At 42.0% G+C, this 22,373-nt stretch overlaps 1 protein-coding gene across 1 annotated transcript; it reads left to right on the top strand.

Annotated features, from left to right (window-relative positions):
• Nucleotides 1-9,794: 9,794 nt before the first annotated feature.
• LOC311513792 (keratin, type I cytoskeletal 42-like) lies at nucleotides 9,795-17,664 on the top strand. Its single transcript, XM_084615893.1, has 8 exons — nucleotides 9,795-10,425; nucleotides 10,994-11,076; nucleotides 11,871-12,027; nucleotides 12,764-12,925; nucleotides 14,403-14,528; nucleotides 14,768-14,994; nucleotides 15,846-16,231; nucleotides 17,311-17,664. Exons 1-8 carry the CDS (start codon nucleotides 9,850-9,852, stop codon nucleotides 17,334-17,336), a joined length of 1,743 nt encoding a protein of 580 aa, XP_084472019.1. The 5' UTR covers nucleotides 9,795-9,849; the 3' UTR covers nucleotides 17,337-17,664.
• The last annotated feature ends 4,709 nt before the right edge of the window (nucleotides 17,665-22,373 follow it).

Raw genomic sequence — 22,373 nt, 5'->3', positions numbered from 1 at the left:
ACCAGATGCTACAGGCTCCATGTGTCCCTCCATCCTCCCTTTCCAGTTTTCCAATTTTCACCAAAATCAATAGGATTCTGCCCATTGGTGCCTAGAACATTCCCTGAAATTTTAGAATTGAGCAGATGTGGCATTTAAAAATTATTATGTTCCATCCAAACAGAGAAATGCCATCAAGCTAGGTGTAGGCTATTATTATGCTGACAACACCGATCACTAAATCGTTCAGCAGTCCCACCCTTGAGTCTATCTTCACCAATCTAAAATATCAACACCTGGCTCTTGCATAACTTTTTTCAATTGACTTGTTGACAAATGAATTTCTCTCTAGCTCTCTCAGTTCTGGCCTCTCTTTTGCCTCTAATGTCTATAATCTTGGAAAAAGAAAAGGAGTACTTGTGGCACCTTAGAGACTAACAAATTTATTTGAGCATAAGCTTTTGTGAGCTACAAAGCTTATGCTCAAATAAATTTGTTAGTCTCTAAGGTGCCACAAGTACTCCTTTTCTTTTTGCGAATACAGACTAACACGGCTGCTACTCTGAAACCTATAATCTTAGAGGCATCCTTGCCCCATAGCTTTTCTTTGAACCTCATATTGTTAAAATCTGCAATTCCATCTACTATAACCCACACCTGGATCTATTACTTTCATGCATTCTCCATTCCTTCTTTGATTACTCCAATTCCCTCCTCTTTAGACTCTCTGGTACTCATAGACAAACTCCAGTCTGTTCAGAATGGGGTAGCACACCGAGTGAGGGAGCATTGTTTAGAGCCCTGTTTCTCAATCGGTGGGTTGCAAACCCCAGATTGATCTAAAAGGCAAAAGGGGGTTGTGAGGTGTTGAAAATTTAATTATGATTCTAAAGCAAAGAAAATAAAAATTCCAGAATAATTTTAGGGTGGCCACAACCTTTAAAGTTTGTGATGTCAAATATATAAATAGCTCCACCCCTTTCAAGTTCACACATGTAATCCTCTCCCACTATCTTTCTCCCTCACTTCCTATGCACCTTCAAGGTCAAGTATTCTCTGTGAACCTCTCAAACCACGTGCACCATGTGCGTGCACACACACATCAATTATACTGGCCTATCACTGATAACATTTTTACTGTTACTTTTACAACAAATATAAAGAGGTAACACATTTTTTTGACTTCTGATAAGGGATCGCCAACCCCCAAAGTGGTTTGATCATGGAAATGGGAGCCTTGAACACCTGAGCTCCTCATCCATCTGTGCCAGTGACTCACTGTGTTGATTTATTTAAGTCACTCAGTTTCTGTGGATCAATTTCCTCATCTTGAACAAGCATTTACTTGCTTACCCCATAGGGTTGTTGTCAGGATTTGGTAAATGTTTGTAAAGTGCTATCTAAATGCTAAGCATTGTTAATATTCTCACCCTAAAATACAAACATGATTATATCAGCTGTTCAGTAAAACCTTCACTGTTTCCCTATCTACTACAAAATCATGCTCCTCATCTTTATATCCCTTCTTAGGTATTTTCTAGTTTTAGCTCTCCCTCTAGCCCTATATAGTCTCTTGGCTCTGTTAGTTCTGTCTTCCTCTCTGTTCCCAACTGCCTCCTTTTATTTCAGAGATATAAGCCAAAGGGCTAACGCACTTGCCTATAAACCAAGGAACAATCTCTAGTCATAGGATTCTAGTCCCTTTTCATCAGGGACTCAGTTTTATTTTAACACAAGTGAAATATATCAATCATGTCCTTTTCCCCTTGGCCAGGATATAATACAGATGCCTGCCTGCCTTGCTGGTGGTGATCTTCAAGCTATCACCTGATCTCTCACATGATGGCATCATCTGGGAGGCAGCTGTTTAGTCACAGCTGAGGTGGGCCCAATTCCTCATTACAGACCAGCCATCCTGAGCCAGGGTGTACTGTTGCTTAAAGCAGAACCTCATTATAATAGAGTTGGAAGTGAGAACAGGCATAACACAACCTGCAGGGTTGGAAGCTGTTGGGAAGAGAACTCAGTAGATAGCTGAACACTAAACTGTCTGAGATCAGATGGCTATAAATATTACATGTGACAAACTCCTGAACTAGCACTAACTGAAATTTTATCAATATTAATATATTGTATTTTGCAAAGTGTTATAATCATAGAAACATAGGGCTGGAAGGGACCTTGAGATATTATCAAATCCAGACCCCTGTGCTGAGGCAAGACCAAGTAAATCTAGATCATCCCTGACAGGTGTTCACCCACCCTATTCTTAAAAACCTCCACAGATGGGGATTCCACAGCTCCTTTGAAAGCCTATTCCGTAACTACCCTTATAATTAGAAAGTTTTTCCTGATAGCTAACCTAAATCTCCCTTGCTGCAGATTAAGCCCATTGCTTTCTGTTCTACCTTCAGTTGACATAGCAACTGATTGATCACCGTCCTCTTTATAACAGCCCTTAAGATATTTCAAGACTTATATCAGGTCCTCCTTCAGTTTTCTTTTCTTAAGACTAAACACGTCCAGTTTTTTTAGCCTTTCCTCATTGGTCAAATAACTTTTCAAAACCATTTATCATTTTTGTTGCTCTCCTCTGGACTCTCTCCATTGTATCTAAATCTTTCTGAAAAGTGCGGCACCCAAAACTGGATATAGTACTTCAGGTGAGGCCTCACACGTGCCAAGTAGATTGGGACAATCACTTCCCATGTTTTACAAATGCCATTTCTGTTACTATAGTCCAGAAATATTATCTTTTTTTTGCAGCTGCATCACATTGTTGACTCATATTTATTTAGTGATCCACTATAGCCCCCAGATCATTTTAGTAGTACTATCATCTGACCATTACTTACCATTTTGTAGTTGCACATTTGATTTTTCCTTCCTAAGTGAAGTACTTTGCACTTGTCTTTACTGAATTTAATCTGGTTGATTTCAGACCAATTCTCCAATTTGTCAAGGTTGTTTTTGAATTCTAATCCTGTTCTCCAAAATGCTTGCAATCCCTCCCAGTTTGGTGTCAACTGCAAACTGTATAAGCATATTCTCCACTCTATTATCCAAGTCATGAATGAAAATATTGACTAGTACTGGTCCCAGGAAAGACCCCTACAGAAAACCACTAGGTACACCCTCCAAATCTGACGGTGACCTAGTGATAGCTACTCTTTGAGTATGGTCTTTCAACCAGCTGTGCACCCACTTTACAATAATTTTATCTAGATGACATTTTCCTAGTTTGCTTATGAGACTGTCATGTGGGACTTTGTCAAAAACCTTAATAAAATCAAGATATATCAAGTCTACTACTTCCCCCCATCCACTAGGTCAGTAACCCTGTCAAATAATGATGCTGAACCATTCGGAGTTATACTTGCAATTAGTATGATTATAATAATATACAGTTTGCAGAAGAATTTCAGGAGGGAAGATGCTATGTGAACGTACTATAACTCAACACTTTTGGCAGTACTTTCCTCCTTACCTAATGTCCACACCTGTTCTCACACATCATGTAGAACTGCTGTGTCTTTGTATAGCAGCTGTAGTAAAGACACATTATAAAATTAGAGTGCATCATTAAATAATGTATTTTATATCCTGAAAGTAAAACAATAAAATCTAATGAATACCCACTTAAATTACCTAGAGAGGGAATCTGAGGACTACTGAAGCATGAACAAAGCCAGAGCAAGCCAGGCAGATTTAATATTTTATGCTCCCAGGAGCATAGCTTGCCAACCTCTCAAATTTTATTTCAGATTGTTTTTTTATCCCAGAATAGCAAGGCCTGCTTTGGGTTATTACTGAGGTGCACTGGCCAAGTTGTATGGGAAATCCAGATCTGGAATAGCACAGACAGTGCAGGCAAAGCTGTGCATAGACACAGGACTAGAAAAGCAGAAGTATTGAAGGCCAGGAATTAAGTACATTAGCAGAGCTGTGTGGGGTACCATAGCTGGAAATAGAGGGACTGCTGTAGGTGAAGTGTGGGTAGTATTGACAGAGCTGTGTGGAGAACCTTGCACAATATCTGCATTCATTATGATTAATCAGCATTATGAGCTCTCATCTTGTGAGCATCAAGTCTTGCAATTTGCAGAATGTATCTGATGTTTCTAGTAGTTACTCAATAAGCTTGCCGCAATACATGTTGGAGCAAGATCTTCTGAACAGTCGTAGGCAAAAATAAATTAGCACACACAGTCCTGCAAAAACCCTTCACTCTCAGAATAATTTGCTTTCTGCAGTTGAAAGAATCAATTTAATTTTGTTAACACATTTCAAATTGCCTAGAGAAGATTTAAATTAATCCCATTATTTCTTAGGCTGATCTAATTCGTCAGTACATGTGTAAGTGTACAGAAATACTTCCTGCTGAGAAAACTGCTCCCTTATTGGACTACAAGGGGGGAAAAATGGAAGAAAAGGGGGAACATTCTTTAGTTTGATGGTAAACCGGCAAACTTTCTCCTTAGAAACCATCCATCTCCATCATGTATTTCCTGGTGCTTTCCCTACTCTTTTTATGAGCAGGGCATCTTGGTTGCTTAGGGACTTATTTACTTCAAATATTTATTTCCAATCATAATTTCCTATTTGGAATATCAGAGTAAGGTCCTTTGGAAATTATCATGATTTCACAGATTATTATGAAATTAGCTGGACATGAACAGCTAGGGCAGATTCCTAAGCAAAATCAATAAAAAAAAATCCTGTTTTCAAGCAGAAGTTTCTGGTAACAGTTGGGGGGAAGAGACTGTCAAATATAACAGCAGAAAGGTTTACAAAGTTTGCCATAAAATATTAGACGTGGTTGGATATCCTGGTACATATTTAACTTCCTGGGACAGACACACAAGCGTCGGTGTATTTTTTTTGCAAGTCCATTTTGTATACAACAGCCTCATGAACTGCCTAAATTAAGGGTCTCTGGGTTGTGGTGAAGTACACAATGGGATTAACTGTTTGTGGACTTTGTCTTTGGTCTGATGCTCACCAGCTCTCTCGTTGATATGTACTGTTGGGGCCTGGGATAGAGGCAAAGAGTGAGAGAGAGTCAAAGGAAATCAACATCATTTTAAATCCATCACATGCATGTAGATTTAACAGCTAGTTTCAGTGGTGGCAATAAACTAGTGGTAAAGCTATGTCATAAGATCTGAATCCTTTGCAGACTTCAGGCAAGTCTACATTACTGCACTATATTGGCGCAGCTGCATGAGCATCTGGTGAAGATGACCTATGCTGACAGGAGAACACTCTGCTGTCAACATAATTACTCCACCTCCACAAGAGATGGAAGCTATGTCAGTGGGAGACATAGTGCCAGTGTGGACAGTGCTTAGGTTGATGTAACTTACTTCGCTCAGGGGTGTGTGTCTTTTTCACACTCCTGACTGACGTAAGTTACATCGACTTAAGCAGTAGTGTAGACAGCCCTTAGTAATGCTGGCAGTAGTAATCATGAATTTGTATGCAGGCAATCCAGAACGTTGGTCTTTCTGCACTGGACTTGAAAATAGCTACAGCATTTAGTGCATCTTGGACGGGTAAAGAGCATAACTGTATCAGAATCACAGTGCTCCTCAAAGATAAAAAGAAAAAAAGGGACTAGAAAAGCTGCCCTCAAAATTGTCAGTGTGTCCTTTAGGCACCCCAGAAAACCACGGCTTTTAGGTCATCCATTTTGCAGTTACTTATGTGAACAAAAATGGATCAAAAGTAATGATTATTGTTGTGTCTTGAAACATCAAAACAGCTCAGGATAGGAAAGATTGATTCTGCCAGAGAGAAAGTGTGCCCTGTTTTTCAAACAATTAACATATAACCATACAGATACTGCTGCATTAAGTGACTTCCCAAGAAGATTGAACTAACCAAAGTTTGTGTGCGATTGAGAGCTTACCTAGTGGAGGAAATCACAGGAACCCAAACCTGCTAGTACTGGATTTAAACTTTGAAATAACTTCATTTAATAACTTGATAGTTTAGAAATGGGAAAAGTAGGGCTGGCTGAAAATCTGCCATCAAAAGTTTTCTTCGATGGAAAAACGGGATTTTGACTACATTAAAATATTCATAGAAAGTGTCTGATTTCCACAGGTTTTTCATTGAAAAACTGAAAATATGTGACTGAAAACTGATTGTTTTTATATGACAAAAAGTCAATTTTCAGTGGGGGAAAAATTCTGACCAACTCTAGGAATAAGTGTGTGGTGTATGACACATAATTGCCACTTTAACAAAAAGGCCATGCTTCGTGCAGTGCACTGTACAATGCATGTACTTTGACTAATAGCAATGAGAAAAAAGGGAAATTTGTACAGCAAATTAGATGAAGCTATCAAAAGACCCCCAAATGCTGAGACATGTCTCCTTTTAAGTGACTTCAGTGACCAAGAAGGAGCTGACTGCCACTATTATGGGTTGACTGGATGAGTAGCTAATGGAAACGGCAGCAGACCTTTGCTACACCAAAATAAACACCGCTGGATTAATGAAAAGAAAGCATTAGAATTCAAGTGATGATAATGAAATAATAGCAATATTGAAAGAAAAAAAGGAAAACCCCACAGGTATACCATTTAAAAGTTACTGAAGTTCAAGAAGCAAAAATTCATACTTTTGTTCCATCTTTCAATATAACCGATGAGAATTTTTAAGTATTAGAGTGGGACTAAAAGAGCCTCTGAGACTAAAGTACTGAAAGTAGGATGGAGTGTTATTAGGGATTTTAAAAAGAGTACTAGGGAAATCTCATGTCTGAAAATCTCATATTTTGGTCTCTTGTAATTATATTAAATACTTCATTGTGAAATTCTTAATTTTTTTAGAATTATGTATCCATTTTATATTGTGGGAAAAGAATTTAAAACATTTTAAAATCTTTATAATTTATTATTATTTTACAGCCCCCCAAAATATGCTGGGCATTTATAGACAGACAAGACCTTGCCCTGAGGAGTTTTCAATCTAAAAAACATCATACAGGACAGGAGGAGGGGAAAGGATGCAGGTTCTTTAACTTGAGGAGACTGAAAGCCTTCATAAAAGTGACCAGGTTATATCAGAGAACTTGATGCAAATACTTTTGCTCTTGTTGCACACACTCCAGAGAACCTTCAGTTCATTACTAAGCCAATAAAATAGGTCTGATAAAATGAAAGTAATGTACTGCCTTGCACCTGGGAAAGCATATATAAGACACAGCACTAGAATTAGTGGTGGGAAACTCAGTGTGTTAACTGATTTTAGTTACCTTATGGAATTTTGTCAAAGAGGGCCCTCACTGACCAAAAATATGTTACCTGAATAAAAAAAAGACACAGAAAAGAGATTTTGCATATGGCAAATTGCATTTTTCAGTCATGCACCAGTAGGGTATCACACATAAGACCAAAGTCTACATTTACTCTGTTGTAGGTTGCCACCTTGCTCTCCATCTGTGCAACAAGGACAAGTTATCATCTTATCAAGGAAAATAAAATATTTCATCACCATTAAGCTATTATGCATAACAAATGGCAAGACAAAATAATAAACAGTGAGCTTCTGCAAAGAGAATGCATAAAGAGCAATCAAGCAAACACAAAAGCACAGCTTTATTGGACAGGACATGTCGCAGATGGCACCCACTAAGCTCAGAAAGAAAATGTTGTATAATGATTTGTTAAATTAAAAACAGCCAGAAATGAAGACGCAGAAAGATATCTTGAAAAAGAACCTTGCACATTGTGACAGATGGCAATTTGTGAGCAGTGACTTGCAGCAAACCAAACAGGTTGCATAGTCAGGGTAACATTTGCAAATCCATGGAGAGCTTGCAAAATGGGCCATCAGAGATACAAGGACAAATGATGATGACACTCTAGGTATGTCTCACTGTGGTCTTAGCAGGGGGAGCATGGGGTGAAAATATTGTGTCCATACCAATTGCTAAATCTCACAACAGCATCACAACTCACTAAACCAGCAATCACAAAATATCACAAAGGCAGGATAGTGTTAAAAATAATTCAGTAATATCCAACACTTGATACTGCAAAAACAGTCCAGTTTCCTCAAACCACACCTGCCAGAGGATTTATGCTTTTCTCAGGTTTAATCCACGTGAGGAAGATCACAAGAAGTACTGATAGGTGAATCTTACAAGGTTTAGAGGCTGATTTCAGATAAGCAATCCAGGGTTTGGATGTTGACCTGAATTTACTAAACCTCGTATGTATACAAATATGGGCTGGAAATCTCACAAAAACAGACTTCTGGGGTGCAGTGGGGTTGAGTTCTGGATCTGGCAAAGGAAAAAATTAATTAATCAGTTGACAGCAATTCATACCATCAGACAAATGCTTTTTGGAGACAAAAGCTGATTCTGGAAGCAAGCTGTTATACTCAGTGTTGGTTGGCCATTTCCATGACAATACTCAGAATACTCTTTTAGCTTTCTCAGAAACAGTGCTGGTGTCCAAACACTCAGTGAAAATATTAGGATTGTTTGGGGGTACTGCCTCTCCACAGACTGCTACAACATGCATGCTTGGCAGAAGTTTTGAAGCGACCCACATCTTTTGATTCCCTACTTTAGCACAGATTTAGAAATTTAAGATGAAAAAGTCCTATAGGTCTTATGGTCCATACCCCTTTAGGATCTGAGCAAGATTCTTCCATAAAGTATCTTCTCTAGTGGTTTGTCCAGTATAATTGTAATTGATTCAAATTATGGGACTTCCAACATTTTCCCTGGATACTATTTCAGACTCTCTAAGATCTCTTTACTATGAGAATACATAACACTCTAATCATAGATGGAATTGACACTTTCTACCACACTTTGGTTTATGAAAACTCTTCAGCTTAATACAGCTTTTCACTGCACTGCAATTAATTTTTAATAACATTACTGTACAATTGATTTTATTATGATTTCATAGTGAATATCACTCTCCTAGACAAGAACAGCTTAAGAGGTATATGCTGAAGAGCTCTTTGCTGCAAATAAACTGTAATTATTCTTTCTCTGTAATATTCGGAGGGCTTTTGTATAGTTTTCTTCATAAAGAAAAGTTGATGATTTAAAAATATTAATACTGATGCATTGTTTGGAATAGACTTCTGATATGAACATTAACTGTCTTGGTACCGGGATTCTTGAAGCTAAATACACATTCCAGACAAGTTTAATAGCTTCAATAGTAAAAATATATTGCAATGTTTTGCCCACTGAGACAAAAATATGAGCAGAATTGAAATGGAAATATACAGAATATGAAAATACAAAAGAGAACAGTAACATTCTATAACAGTAGTTATCAACAACAATCAGAGCAAACAAAAAGAATAAATAAATACCCAACCTAAATTGGAGGGAATTAGGATTAATTTTCTCTATTTCATATAGGGAAATGGAATTTGGAAAAGAACTTTATTGACCATGCCCATTAGAGAGACACTATCCAGTAGTTGCCTTTTGCAGTTTATTGGACTACAGAAGCCTTCTTGCTATGATGAAAGAGGTACAAATGGGATGAGTGAGGTAAAGCACTGCACTATCTAACACAGAGATCCACATTAATACATCCATCCCACTGAAATTACGTTTGTTTGTCTCAAACAAAGACACACTGAAAAAAATCAGCAATGTGTGCTTGATTGTCTTTATATTTAAAAAAATCCCTTGGGCAAACTATTGTTGGCATCAGCAATACGGTTGCCAAATGCCCTGGGAAGAGGAAACACCCTAATGGTGACACCCAATGTGTAAGGTATAAATAGAAATCGGAGGACATCAAAAATTTACAGTCTGAGTCTTTATCAGGCTGTGCAACTAAACTTGGGCTTTGGGTTGGACACTTTACTGCTATCACTATGAGTCGTAGCACTAAGACTACGATTACCTCTTCTTCAGTTGTTGGAGGTGGAGGTGGTGGTGGGCATTCTTCAAGCTCCTCTAGAAGGATAACCAGTGGTGGAAGCTTTTCTGGTAGAAGTTATGGTGGAGGAGGTTCCAGATGTGGTTACGGAGGGGGAATAAGCATTGGTCGTTGTGGAGGGGGAATAAGCAGTGGCAGTTACGGAGGGGGAATAAGCAGCGGCAGTTATGGAGGGGGTTTTGGATCAAGTTGTGGTGGCTTTGGGGGATTTGATGGCAGTTATGGAGGTGGCAGCTTTGGTGGAGGTGTTGGCTGTGGTGGAGTCATCGGCTTTGGTGGAGGCGTTGGCTTTGGTGGCGATGATACTGGCATCCTCTCCAACAACGAAAAGATAACCATGCAGACTCTTAATAACCGCCTGGCTTCTTACCTGAATAGCGTGCGAGCTTTGGAAGAACAAAATGCTAATCTTGAGAATTTAATCAAAGAATGGTATCAGAAGCTAGGTCCAACTGCTACATTAAACGACTACAGTCACTATTATGGAGAAATTGAAGACCTTAACAATCAGGTAAGCTATTATTTTTCAGACAAGTTCTATTAATTATAAAGGCTTCTCTTTGAGATTATGCACAGCTACTTAGGCAGACAGCAGGTAAAATATTTCATGTAATATGAGATTACATACAAGCAATCAAAAATTAGGACATGCCAGCATTAAGGTTACCTGTGCAGATGGAAACTTCAGAGACTTTACTAAACTCTAACAGGTATTTACTGAGCATGTGCAATCTCAGATTTTCACAGGCAAATAACTTTTCCAATTTGGGGCTGATTGTAAATTTACAGAGTCAGCAAAAGGTATGTCTTTTATGCCAGGGTACACCCTCCTGCCAAATTTAAAGTCTCTATTCCAAAAGATGGAGGTGCTAAACTCAACAAAATGTTAGTAAGAGCTTTTTTTTTACATAGACAAAACACTGTATTTTACCTAACCTTGTCTAGAGAAATAGCTGAACTGTTTTTGCTAAAATTATATATTTTAAAAAGGGGGCAGGACTCCGGCGTTCACAAGCAGGGGCAAGACCCCCCGTCCCCCCATCTCTGGGGCTGGATGTCATCTGTCACCTCTTTTTCAGATTGTTAATTCATCTGTGGATCTTAACAAGATCATTCTGAACATTGATAACACTAGGATGACTATTGAAGACTTTAAACTGAAGTGAGTATCTCTCTTCCTTCCTGCCTGACCCAGTCATTTCCACCTCTTCACATCAGTTCCATGAATCCACTATCCAAAGCAATTCATACAGGGGGTTACAGTATTTTAGTTCCAACTACATGACAGAAGATGTTATTGGAAAGAGAAGTACTCCAGGAACCACTGGCTTTTTAAGATTTACGTTATCATTTTTCTCTAGAGATGCTTTAGAAGAGGAGCATTCCAAGGACTTCAGTTCGTTGTCACCCAAAACTTTTCTTGAGTTTCTTAGGTATTATGAATTTAGAATCAGATCCTCAGCTGGTATAAATAAGTGTAGCGCCATTGACAACAATGGGGTTTTGCTGATTTTTACGCACTGAGGATCTGACCCATAGTTTTACATGGTAACTGAACAAAAAATTGATGATTCCTCACTGATAACAGGATACACTGGTAGGTGATATCTGTACAATGCCTACAGTGAGTGGGAACATGGAAAAGACTGAGGAAGGAGTGCTTAATTGTACTAAAAATCCAGTCCATGACATTGAACTAATAGGTCAGATGGTCAGCCTGTACTCACCTACCCCAATGTTAATCAGGAGAGGTTCCATTGCAGCCAATGGGATTAAAACAGCGTAAAGTCAATAAAAATTGAAAGAGAATCAGGAATAAGCAAATAGATTAAAATAAGGTAGAAAAAGGCAACTAGGTGATGAGGACCTGTTCGCAAAGAAACCTGATAGTGCTAAGAATACTAACCTAGTATTCCTCTGGCTCCATGGTTACTGACTTTCCTTTCTGTGATTTAGATATGAGACTGAATTGGGTCTCCGCCAGACTGTGGAAGGTGATATTAGTGGCTTACGCCCTCTGTTGGACCAGCTGACCCTAACCAGGTCTGACCTGGAGTTAGAGTTTGAAACCCTGAAGGAGGAACTGATTTCTCTCAAGAAGAACCATGAGGAGGTAAAATCCCCCCATAAAAATAATAATTAATGAAAATTCAATATTCAAAGAGTTTCCTTGGCTACTAGTCACCAAATTTTGCCCACTGATTTTGAGTGTCTAACTTGAGACATCCTGGGCCTGATCTTCAGAGGTACTGATTGCCCACCACTCTCACTGACTTCAGCAGGTACATTCTTGTTCAGGAAAGGGATGGCCAGGTGAAGTCTACTTCGAATGTTAGACCAAACTAGATTAGGGAAATGAGCAGCTTTCATTCTCCAAATTCAATTAATTGGTGAAGCCATGGAAGAAAACAATAGATTTCATGTATGTAAAAGCCACAAGGAAATATTTAAACTTCTTGTGAAAATATTTTTCACGGAAGAAATGTGATGCATAAACTCACTACCATAATGAACACTCAACATGCAAGGTCCACAACACACTGGAAATCAAACACCCCACAGGAGGCAGAGTTGGGGCTGAGCATTCAAAACTGGCCCTTTCACAGAGTAAAACAGTGTTGGCCATTGTGTTGTTTAACTAGGGAGTCAAAAGTGTGGATCCTGCTCCTCTCCTGGCATATGACAGAGGAGGGTCTTGTGAAACATAAGGGGTGAATGTCAGAATCAGGCCACATGAGAAAGGGTTGTGTTGGCAGTGGGAAGGTTGTCTTCCAAACCTTCTTTGCTACAAATATGAGCTCAGAATGAGGTATTTGTTTGTTTCTGGGGGGCCTGGGTTTTCATTGCAGGAACTTAAAGGACTGCAACCACAGACCAGTGGTGATGTTAATGTGGAGGTCAATGCTACTCCAGGCTGCAATCTGACAGAAGTGCTAAATGACCTGAGAAACGAATACGAGCATGTCATTGAGAACAACCGTAGAGAGGTGGAAAAATGGTATGAAACCAAGGTAAGTTGCAGTATCTATAACTATATCTCTCACAAAAAGACTTGACATATTTTATTAGCACACACAGGTATAATAGTGGTAGGACAATTGTGCACGTTACTTAATGCAGATCATCTTTAAATTATGCTGACAGTTTAGCATGAGAAGTTCAGAACTGGAGTGAAAGGGTTTGCTACAAGCTAGAATTCATAGAATCATAGAAATGTGGGGCTGGAAGGGACCTTGAGAAGTCAGATGCAGCCCCCTGCACCTATGGCAGGACCAAGTGAACCTAAACTATCCCTGACAGGTGTTTGTCCAACCTGTTTTTAAAAACCTTCAATGATGGGGATTCTACAACTTCCCTTGGAAGCCTATTCCAGAGCTTAACTGTCCTTATAGTTAGAAAGTTTACCTAACATCTAACCTAAATCTCCCTTGCTGCAAATTAAGCCAATTACTTCTTGTCCTACTTTCAGTGGACAGGGAGAACAACTGATCAACTTTTACTGCAGCCCTTAACATATCTGAAGATTGATATCAGGTCCTCCCTCAAGATTCCTTTTCTTAAGATAAAGCACACCCAGTTTTTTTTAACCTTTCCTCAGAGGTCAGGTTTTCCAAACCTTTAACCATTTTTGACACTCTCCTTTGGATTCTTTCAAATTTGTCCATGTCTTTCCTAAAGTGGGGCATCCAGAATTGGACACAGTTCTCCAGCTGAGGCCTCAACAGTGCAGAGTAGAGGGAGACAATTACCTCCCGTGTCTAACATACAACACTCCTGTGAATACACCCCAGAATGATATTAGCCTTTTACCACAGCTGCATCACATTGTTGACTCAGATCCAATTTGTGATCCACTAGAACCCCCAGGCATTTTTCACCACTATCACCATCTAAACAGTTATTCCCCATGCAACCCCTCCCAGCTTGGTGTCACCTGCAAATTTTATAAGCACTCTCTCCACTGCATTATCCAAGTCACTAATGAAAATATTGAATAGCACTGGATCCAGGATTGACCCCTGAAAAACCTACTACATAGACCCTCCAAATTTAACAGCGAACCATTGATAGCTACTCTCTAAGTACGGTCTTTCAACCAGCTGTGCATCCCCCATTTAGTAATTTTATCTAGACCACATTTCCCTGAGGTGAACTGGTAAAGATATGTGGAATCTCTGTATTATATAGCAAGGGGAATTCAAACCAGGCCTGGGGTGCATTGGCATTGCAGAACGGTGTGTGGAAAGTTTACACAGTCCCCAGTTTACATTACTCATAGACTCAGACTCATAGACTTTAAGGTCAGAAGGGATCATCATGATCAACCAGTCTGACCTCCTGCACATTGCAGTCCACAGAACCTCACCAACTCATTCAGCCTCTAGCCAGATTTACTTATTTTTTTAGATGCTTTCATGATGATAAATTCACCATATTCACCCTATAATTAAAGCTAAAACATCTCGATTCTGTATTTGCATTTTTCAGATAACAGAAGTTAATCGAGAAGTCCACTCGAGTGGTGAGGACATACAGTCAAGCAACAAACAGGTCACAGAGCTGAGACGTGACTATCAGAACGTGGAAATTGAGCTGCAGTCCTACCTCAGCACGGTATGTAACAGCATTTGCTTCTGTATCTGACATATGGAGCAGGACACATAGATTACAGGCATGACAGGAGACCAGCCATAGCTAGTGCTCCTTTAGTAAAGGGTGAGATGGCTGGTACATCTGTTGCTGTGAAGAATTTGCTTTGTACTTTTTGCCCTGGAGAATCCCAGTTTCCTGCATCAAAATAGGTTAAACTTGCCACATTCCTACAGACCCTGTTCTTCCTGTTCACTTCTCAGGTACAATCTTTGCAGTCCTCCTTGGCTGACACAGAAGATCGCTACAACATACAGCTGCAACAGATCCAGGGCCTTATTGTCTCTGTGGAAGAAGAACTGGCAAGTATCCGATGTGAAATAGATAATCAGAATCAAGAGTACAGGCTGCTCCTTGGCATCAAGAACCAGCTGGAACAGGAGATCGCTCAGTATCGGCATCTGCTTGATGAAGGACATCAAGACATTAGGTATGTAAACTATTGAGATATCAGGGCATTACATGAAACCTCAATGCTGGTAATTCCTGAGTGCAAATTATAGTACTTAGGAACAAAGAGAATCATGCAGGGTAAAGAACTGGTACAACAGATTCTGCAGCCACAAAACCTGCAAGGAATGGGGGCTAATTTCATGCCACTGAGTGATCCTGAAAATATCTGGAGATTTGTTTCATAAACCATAGGGTGCTCCAAAACTCATGGCATTCTTGGACTTTAGAATTGGAACAGAAATCGTACGGGTATAACCATAATTTAAAAATTATTCTTCTGCTGTACTACTTTGGGCTGGGCAGGAAATACCATGAAAAGAACCTTTTTTTCATTCTTTTCTTAGTTTTGATTCTAGAAGAAGCTGGTAAGTACAGAGGCAGCAGTGAAAATAGAGAAGAATTTTAGTTTGAAGTTCTGGTGAAAATTGAGGTTATTTTTTATTTTACCTGAAGCAGTTGGCCTGTGCCTAATTCTGACTGGTCTTAACCCATACCATGAAGCAAGCAAAAATTAGTTAGCTTTATGCATTTCAACTTTGGATATCAGTGACATAGTAGGCTTTCAGAACTGGTTGGCAGCAGAACCGAATCAGGCAAAAAATCTCTGAGCAGGGCCATGGGAAAATTCAGCCTGTGGACGTGAGGTTGGCGGGGAGATGGATTTGAGTGTCATTTTCTTGATGATCTGCACTGGCCCTGGGGGTTGAGGGTGCTGGGTAATGGACCGGAAGAAGAGTGCTGGCCAGGCTTCCATGCATCTTCAGTGTGTGGGTCTCCTTTTGTGAAACGATTTGTTGTTTCATTCACTTTTCTCTTTTCCTTTTACAGTGTTCCACGAGAAGGAGCTGGCGCTTCTTTAGGAGGAGGAAGAGTCATTGGAGGTGGGAGATCAGGAGGCAGAACTGGAGGAAGTAGCCTTACTTATGGGGGTAGCACAGGAGGAGGAAGAGGAGGTGAAAGAGGAGGAAGCATCATTGGAGGTGGAGGATCAGGAGGCAGAACAGAAACAAGAGAAAGTGTCCATTATACTGGAGTTAGCACAGGAGGAGGAAGAGGAGGTGACATTTCCACAGGGGACGGAACAGGAGGAAGATCGTGTGGTATAACTGGAGGAGGAGAAAGAATTTCAGGAGCTAGTAGTAGTTCTTCCCACTCCTATTCATCTTCCTTTGGCCACTCAGCTTCTCAGCCATGCAAGTCTGGTGAAAGCTATGGTAAGAACTGTTTTAAGGATAATTGTTTCCTTGTTCTTTACACTCTCATTCAAACAGTAGGCTAATTGCTCATTTGGCTCAAAGGATTCCTTGTGTGGGGCTCTGCAACATTTTATTAAGTCTCTTTTTTCTTCAAAATATATGTGAGGCTGTTGCAGAGACTGAGGTGAATTGGACTGCAGTATCATTGCCATGCAACTGGTACACTGCACTGCTCTGTACCTCATTTTTAACCAGGCCAAATACTCTTTCTTTTCCATTATCTGGGTGTCACAGAGCCCCAGTGAGAGTGAGCTGAATGAGGTTCAATTTGGACATGGCAATAATGATACTTGTTGGTTGGGGGTGGGACCTCAAAAGTACAGAGGCGAAGTTTCTGCACCCGCTACAGAGGAAGTTTGCAATTTGGGAGATGCAAGTTACAAGGAGTAGTGTGGGAGTAAAAAGTAGGTAATATAAACAAACTGTGAACTAGAGGAGAATAGGAATGGTGGAACTTGGAGGAAGATCCTGTAACATGTATGTGTGCGCATGTGTGTGTGTCTGAAAGAGAAAGGAGGAAAAGACAGAAAGAGAGTGAGAAAAAGAGAGAGAAAGAGAGAGAGAGAATGATGCTTATAGAGCAGCGTGGTGGGAAACAACAGAAAAACAGAGAGGGGGACCATAGGTAGAACAGAACTGCAGATAAAAGAGCATTTTTGAAAGATGCTTCAATTCATGGTGGATTACTGATGTATTTTTAAAAAGACATTTTACCATGCTATGAAAACTAAAGACCAAATTCTCCCTTCAGATGTGTGCTCAGTTCCTGTTTTTTTCAATAGAAGGTGTAAGTGCCCATCTGAGAGCAGAATTTTGCCCTAAACACACATTTAATTACAACCACAGCTGGTTTTCTTCATCTCATTTACTTTCTGCAGAAACCCATCAAAAATACACTTTTTAAATAAAGCTCTGGAGTACTTACAGCCGTCCTAGCATTTGTCCCCAGCCTGTTTTCTGTGTGCTAAACGGTAGTGCAAAGAGATTCCCCCCACCCCACTAAACAAAGTAATGGTTCCCTCTCTCTCTCTCAACAGCATACTCAAGAAAATCCTTTGATTAACCAGACATGCCGATGATCCTCCAGCCGAACACCATCCATTGGAGCAAACTTCAGACAAAGCTAGAGCGAACTCACCACATTTCCTGCATGCCTAAACAAAGAGCAAGGAGAAATGCTCCTAAGAGTTATTCAACGCTGCTGCCATCAATCCATAGGGGGTCCATCAGAGCTGTTCAGATGGGCCACTTTCCCGCCTATTACTACTTGCTTTTTCCATTCTGTAATTCCATTCTGTAATGTTCTGACAATCTGTACCAAGATTGGTAATCTGCCTTCCAGTGAAAAGTGTCTCTAATAAAACTTTATTTCTGCCTGATGCAATCAGAAACCTGTGCTGGGAAGTATTTTCCTTTAACACACTTTTTGTTGCTATACATTTCAGATGCAAATATCAACTCATCCTCACACAGAGTATATAGGAATGGGTCAGTTATACATTGCAGTAGTTGATGGCGTTATAGTTAAAGCAAGAGAATTAAATTAAGAGAAAATACATCTGCATCTCTTAGTGGTCATGTACTTCAATCCCAGATTATCCAGCACATTTCACACTGGTATTGTTCTGATTGTTCAGTGTAGATTGTAAACTCCTCGGGGCTGGGACCATGTCTTCATCTTTTAGTTTAATGTACCAACTACTCTTGTGGCACTCAGCAAATAATAAATAAACAAGCATAAGGAAGTACTGCTTCACACAAGGCAGAGTCTCCCGGTGGCATTCACTACTACCAGAGGATGCTGTGAAGGCCAAAAATATAACTGGGTTCAAAAAAGAATTGAATAAATTCATGGAGGTTTAAAACAAACGTATGGAAATACTTCTTCACATGCACAGTCAAACTGCGGAACTTGTTGCCAGGGGTTATTGTGAAGACCAAAAGCATAACTGGGTTCAAAAAAGAATTAGATAAGTTCATGCAGGATCAGTACATCCATGGCTATTAGCAACCCCATGCTCTGGGTGTTCCTAAAACTCTAACTGCCAGAAGCTGGGAATGGATGACTCAGTCAGTATTGGATTACTCAACAATTGCCCTGTTCTGTTCATTCCCTCTGAAGTATCTGGCACAGGCCACTGTTGGAAGACAGGATACTAGGCTCAATAGACCATTGGTTTGACCCAGTATGGCCATTCTTATGTTCTTAGTGCCAATCTAGGGTATGTCTACACTACGGAATAAGGTCGAATTTATAGAAGTCGGTTTTTTAGAAATCGGTTTTATATATTCGAGTGTGTGTGTCCCCACAGAAAATGCTCTAAGTGCATTAAGTGCATTAACTCGACGGAGCGCTTCCACAGTACCGAGGCTAGAGTCGACTTCCGGAGCGTTGCACTGTGGGTAGCTATCCCACAGTTCCCGCAGTCTCCGCTGCCCATTGGAATTCTGGGTTGAGATCCCAATGCCTGATGGGGCTAAAACATTGTCGCGGGTGGTTCTGGGTACATATCGTCAGGCCCCCATTCCCTCCCTCCCTCCGTGAAAGCAAGGGCAGACAATCATTTCGCGCCTTTTTTCCTGAGTTACCTGTGCAGACGCCATACCACGGCAAGCATGGAGCCCGCTCAGGTAACCGTCACCCTATGTCTCCTGGGTGCTGGCAGACGCGGTACGGCATTGCTACACAGTAGCAGCAACCCCTTGCCTTGTGGCAGCAGACGGTACAGTACGACTGGTAGCCGTCATCGTCATGTCCGAGGTGCTCCTGGTCACGTCGGCTGGGAGCGCCTGGGCAGACATGGGCGCAGGGACTAAATTTGGAGTGACTTGACCAGGTCATTCTCTTTAGTCCTGCAGTCAGTCCTATTGAACCGTCTTACGGTGAGCGGGCAGGCGATATGGACTGCTAGCAGTCGTACTGTACCATCTTCTGCCGAGCAGCCATGAGATGTGGATGGCATGCAGTCCTTCTGCACCGTCTGCTGCCAGCCAAAGATGTAAAAGATAGATGGAGTGGATCAAAACAAGAAATAGACCAGATTTGTTTTGTACTCATTTGCTTCCCCCCTTCCCCTGTCTAGGGGACTCATTCTTCTAGGTCACACTGCAGTCACCCACAGAGAAGGTGCAGTGAGGTAAATCTAGCCATGTATCAATCAGAGGCCAGGCTAACCTTCTTGTTCCAATAAGGACAATAACTTAGGTGCACCATTTCTTATTGGAACCCTCCGTGAAGTCCTGCCTGAAATACTCCTTGATGTAAAGCCACCTCCTTTGTTGATTTTAGCTCCCTGAAGCCAACCCTGTAAGCCGTGTCCTCAGTCGCCCCTCCCGGCGTCAGAGCAACGGCAAACAATCGGGCATCTGAGAGTGCTGTCCAGAGCAGTCACAATGGAGCACTCTGATGGGGCTAAAACATTGTCGCGGGTGGTTCTGGGTACGTATCGTCAGGCCCCCGTTCCCTCCCTCCCTCCGTGAAAGCAAGGGCAGACAATCATTTCGCGCCTTTTTTCCTGAGTTACCTGTGCAGACGCCATACCACGGCAAGCATGGAGCCCGCTCAGGTAACCGTCACCCTATGTCTCCTGGGTGCTGGCAGACGCGGTACGGCTTTGCTGCACAGTAGCAGCAACCCATTGCCTTCTGGCAGCAGACGGTGCAATACGACTGGTAGTCGTCCTCGTCGTGTCCGAGGTGCTCCTGGCCACGTCGGCTGGGAGCGCCTGGGCAGACATGGGAGCAGGGACTAAATTTGGAGTGACTTGACCAGGTCATTCTCTTTAGTCCTGCAGTCAGTCCTATTGAACCGTCTTATGGTGAGCGGGCAGGCGATACGGACTGCTAGCAGTCGTACTGTACCGTCTTCTGCCAGGCAGGCAAGAGATGAGGATTGCTAGTAGTCGTATTGTACCATCTTCTGCCAGGCAGGCAAGAGATGAGGATGGCTAGCAGTCGTACTGTACCATCTTCTGCCAAGCAGCCATGAGATGTGGATGGCATGCAGTCCTTCTGCACCGTCTGCTGCCAGCCAAAGATGTAAAAGATAGATGGAGTGGATCAAAACAAGAAATAGACCAGATTTGTTTTGTACTCATTTGCCTCCTCCCCTGTCTAGGGGACTCATTCCTCTAGGTCACACTGCAGTCACTCACAGAGAAGGTGCAGTGAGGTAAATCTAGCCATGTATCAATCAGAGGCCAGGCTAACCTCCTTGTTCCAATAAGAACGATAACTTAGGTGCACCATTTCTTATTGGAACCCTCCGTGAAGTCCTGCCTGAAATACTCCTTGATGTACAGACACCCCCTTTGTTCATTTTAGCTCCCTGAGGCCAACCCTGTAAGCCGTGTCGTCAGTCGCCCCTCCCTCCGTCAGAGCAACGGCAGACAATCGTTCCGCGCCTTTTTTCTGTGCGGATGCCATACCAAGGCAAGCATGGAGGCCGCTCAACTCACTTTGGCAATTAGGAGCACATTAAACACCACACGCATTATCCAGCAGTATATGCAGCACCAGAACCTGGCAAAGCGATACCGGGCGAGGAGGCGATGTCAGCGCGGTCACGTGAGTGATCAGGACATGGACACAGATTTCTCTGAAAGCATGGGCCCTGCCAATGTATGCATCATGGTGCTAATGGGGCAGGTTCATGCTGTGGAACGCCGATTCTGGGCTCGGGAAACAAGCACAGACTGGTGGGACCGCATAGTGTTGCAGGTCTGGGACGATTCCCAGTAGCTGCGAAACTTTCGCATGCGTAAGGGCACTTTCATGGAACTTTGTGACTTGCTTTCCCCTGCCCTGAGGCGCATGAATACCAAGATGAGAGCAGCCCTCACAGTTGAGAAGTGAGTGGCGATAGCCCTGTGGAAGCTTGCAACGCCAGACAGCTACCGGTCAGTTGGGAATCAATTTGGAGTGGGCAAATCTACTGTGGGGGCTGCTGTGATGCAAGTAGCCCACGCAATCAAAGATCTGCTGATATCAAGGGTAGTGACCCTGGGAAATGTGCAGGTCATAGTGGATGGCTTTGCTGCAATGGGATTCCCTAACTGTGGTGGGGCTATAGACGGAACCCATATCCCTATCTTGGCACCGGAGCACCAAGCTGCCAAGTACATAAACTGTAAGGGGTACTTTTCAATAGTGCTGCAAGCTCTGGTGGATCACAAGGGACGTTTCACCAACATCAATGTGGGATGGCCGGGAAAGGTGCATGATGCTTGCATCTTCAGGAACTCTGGTCTGTTTCAAAAGCTGCAGGAAGGAACTTTATTCCCAGACCAGAAAATAACTGTTGGGGATGTTGAAATGCCTATATGTATCCTTGGGGACCCAGCCTACCCCTTAATGCCATGGCTCATGAAGCCGTACACAGGCAGCCTGGACAGTAGTCAGGAGCTGTTCAACTACAGGCTTAGCAAGTGCAGAATGGTGGTAGAATGTGCATTTGGACATTTAAAGGCGCGCTGGCGCAGTTTACTGACTCGCTTAGACCTCAGCGAAACCAATATTCCCACTGTTATTACTGCTTGCTGTGTGCTCCACAATATCTGTGAGAGTAAGGGGGAGACGTTTATGGCGGGGTGGGAGGTTGAGGCAAATCGCCTGGCTGCTGGTTATGCACAGCCAGACACCAGGGTGGTTAGAAGAGCACAGGAGGGCGCGGTATGCATCAGAGAAGCTTTGAAAACCAGTTTCATGACTGGCCAGGCTACGGTGTGAAAGTTCTGTTTGTTTCTCCTTGATGAAACCCCCCGCCCCTTGGTTCACTCTACTTCCCTGTAAGCTAACCACCCGCCCCTCCTCCCTTCAATCACCGCTTGCAGAGGCAATAAAGTCATTGTTGCTTCACATTCATGCATTCTTCATTCATTCATCACACAAATAGGGGGATGACTACCAAGGTAGCCCAGGAGGGGTGGTGGAGGAGGGAAGGAAAATGCCACACAGCACTTTAAGCACAGCACTTTAAAAGTTTACAACTTTAAAATTTATTGAATGACAGCCTTCTTTTTTTTGGGCAATCCTCTGTGGTGGAGTGGCTGGTTGGCCGGAGGCCCCCCCACCGCGTTCTTGGGCGTCTGGGTGTGGAGGC

Source organism: Lepidochelys olivacea (genome assembly GCF_965140295.1).
Source record: "Lepidochelys olivacea isolate rLepOli2 genome assembly, chromosome: 27".
Taxonomy (NCBI): domain Eukaryota; kingdom Metazoa; phylum Chordata; order Testudines; family Cheloniidae; genus Lepidochelys; species Lepidochelys olivacea.
Note: the sequence above shows the minus strand (reverse complement) of the source record. Positions and strands in the feature narration are given on the sequence as shown.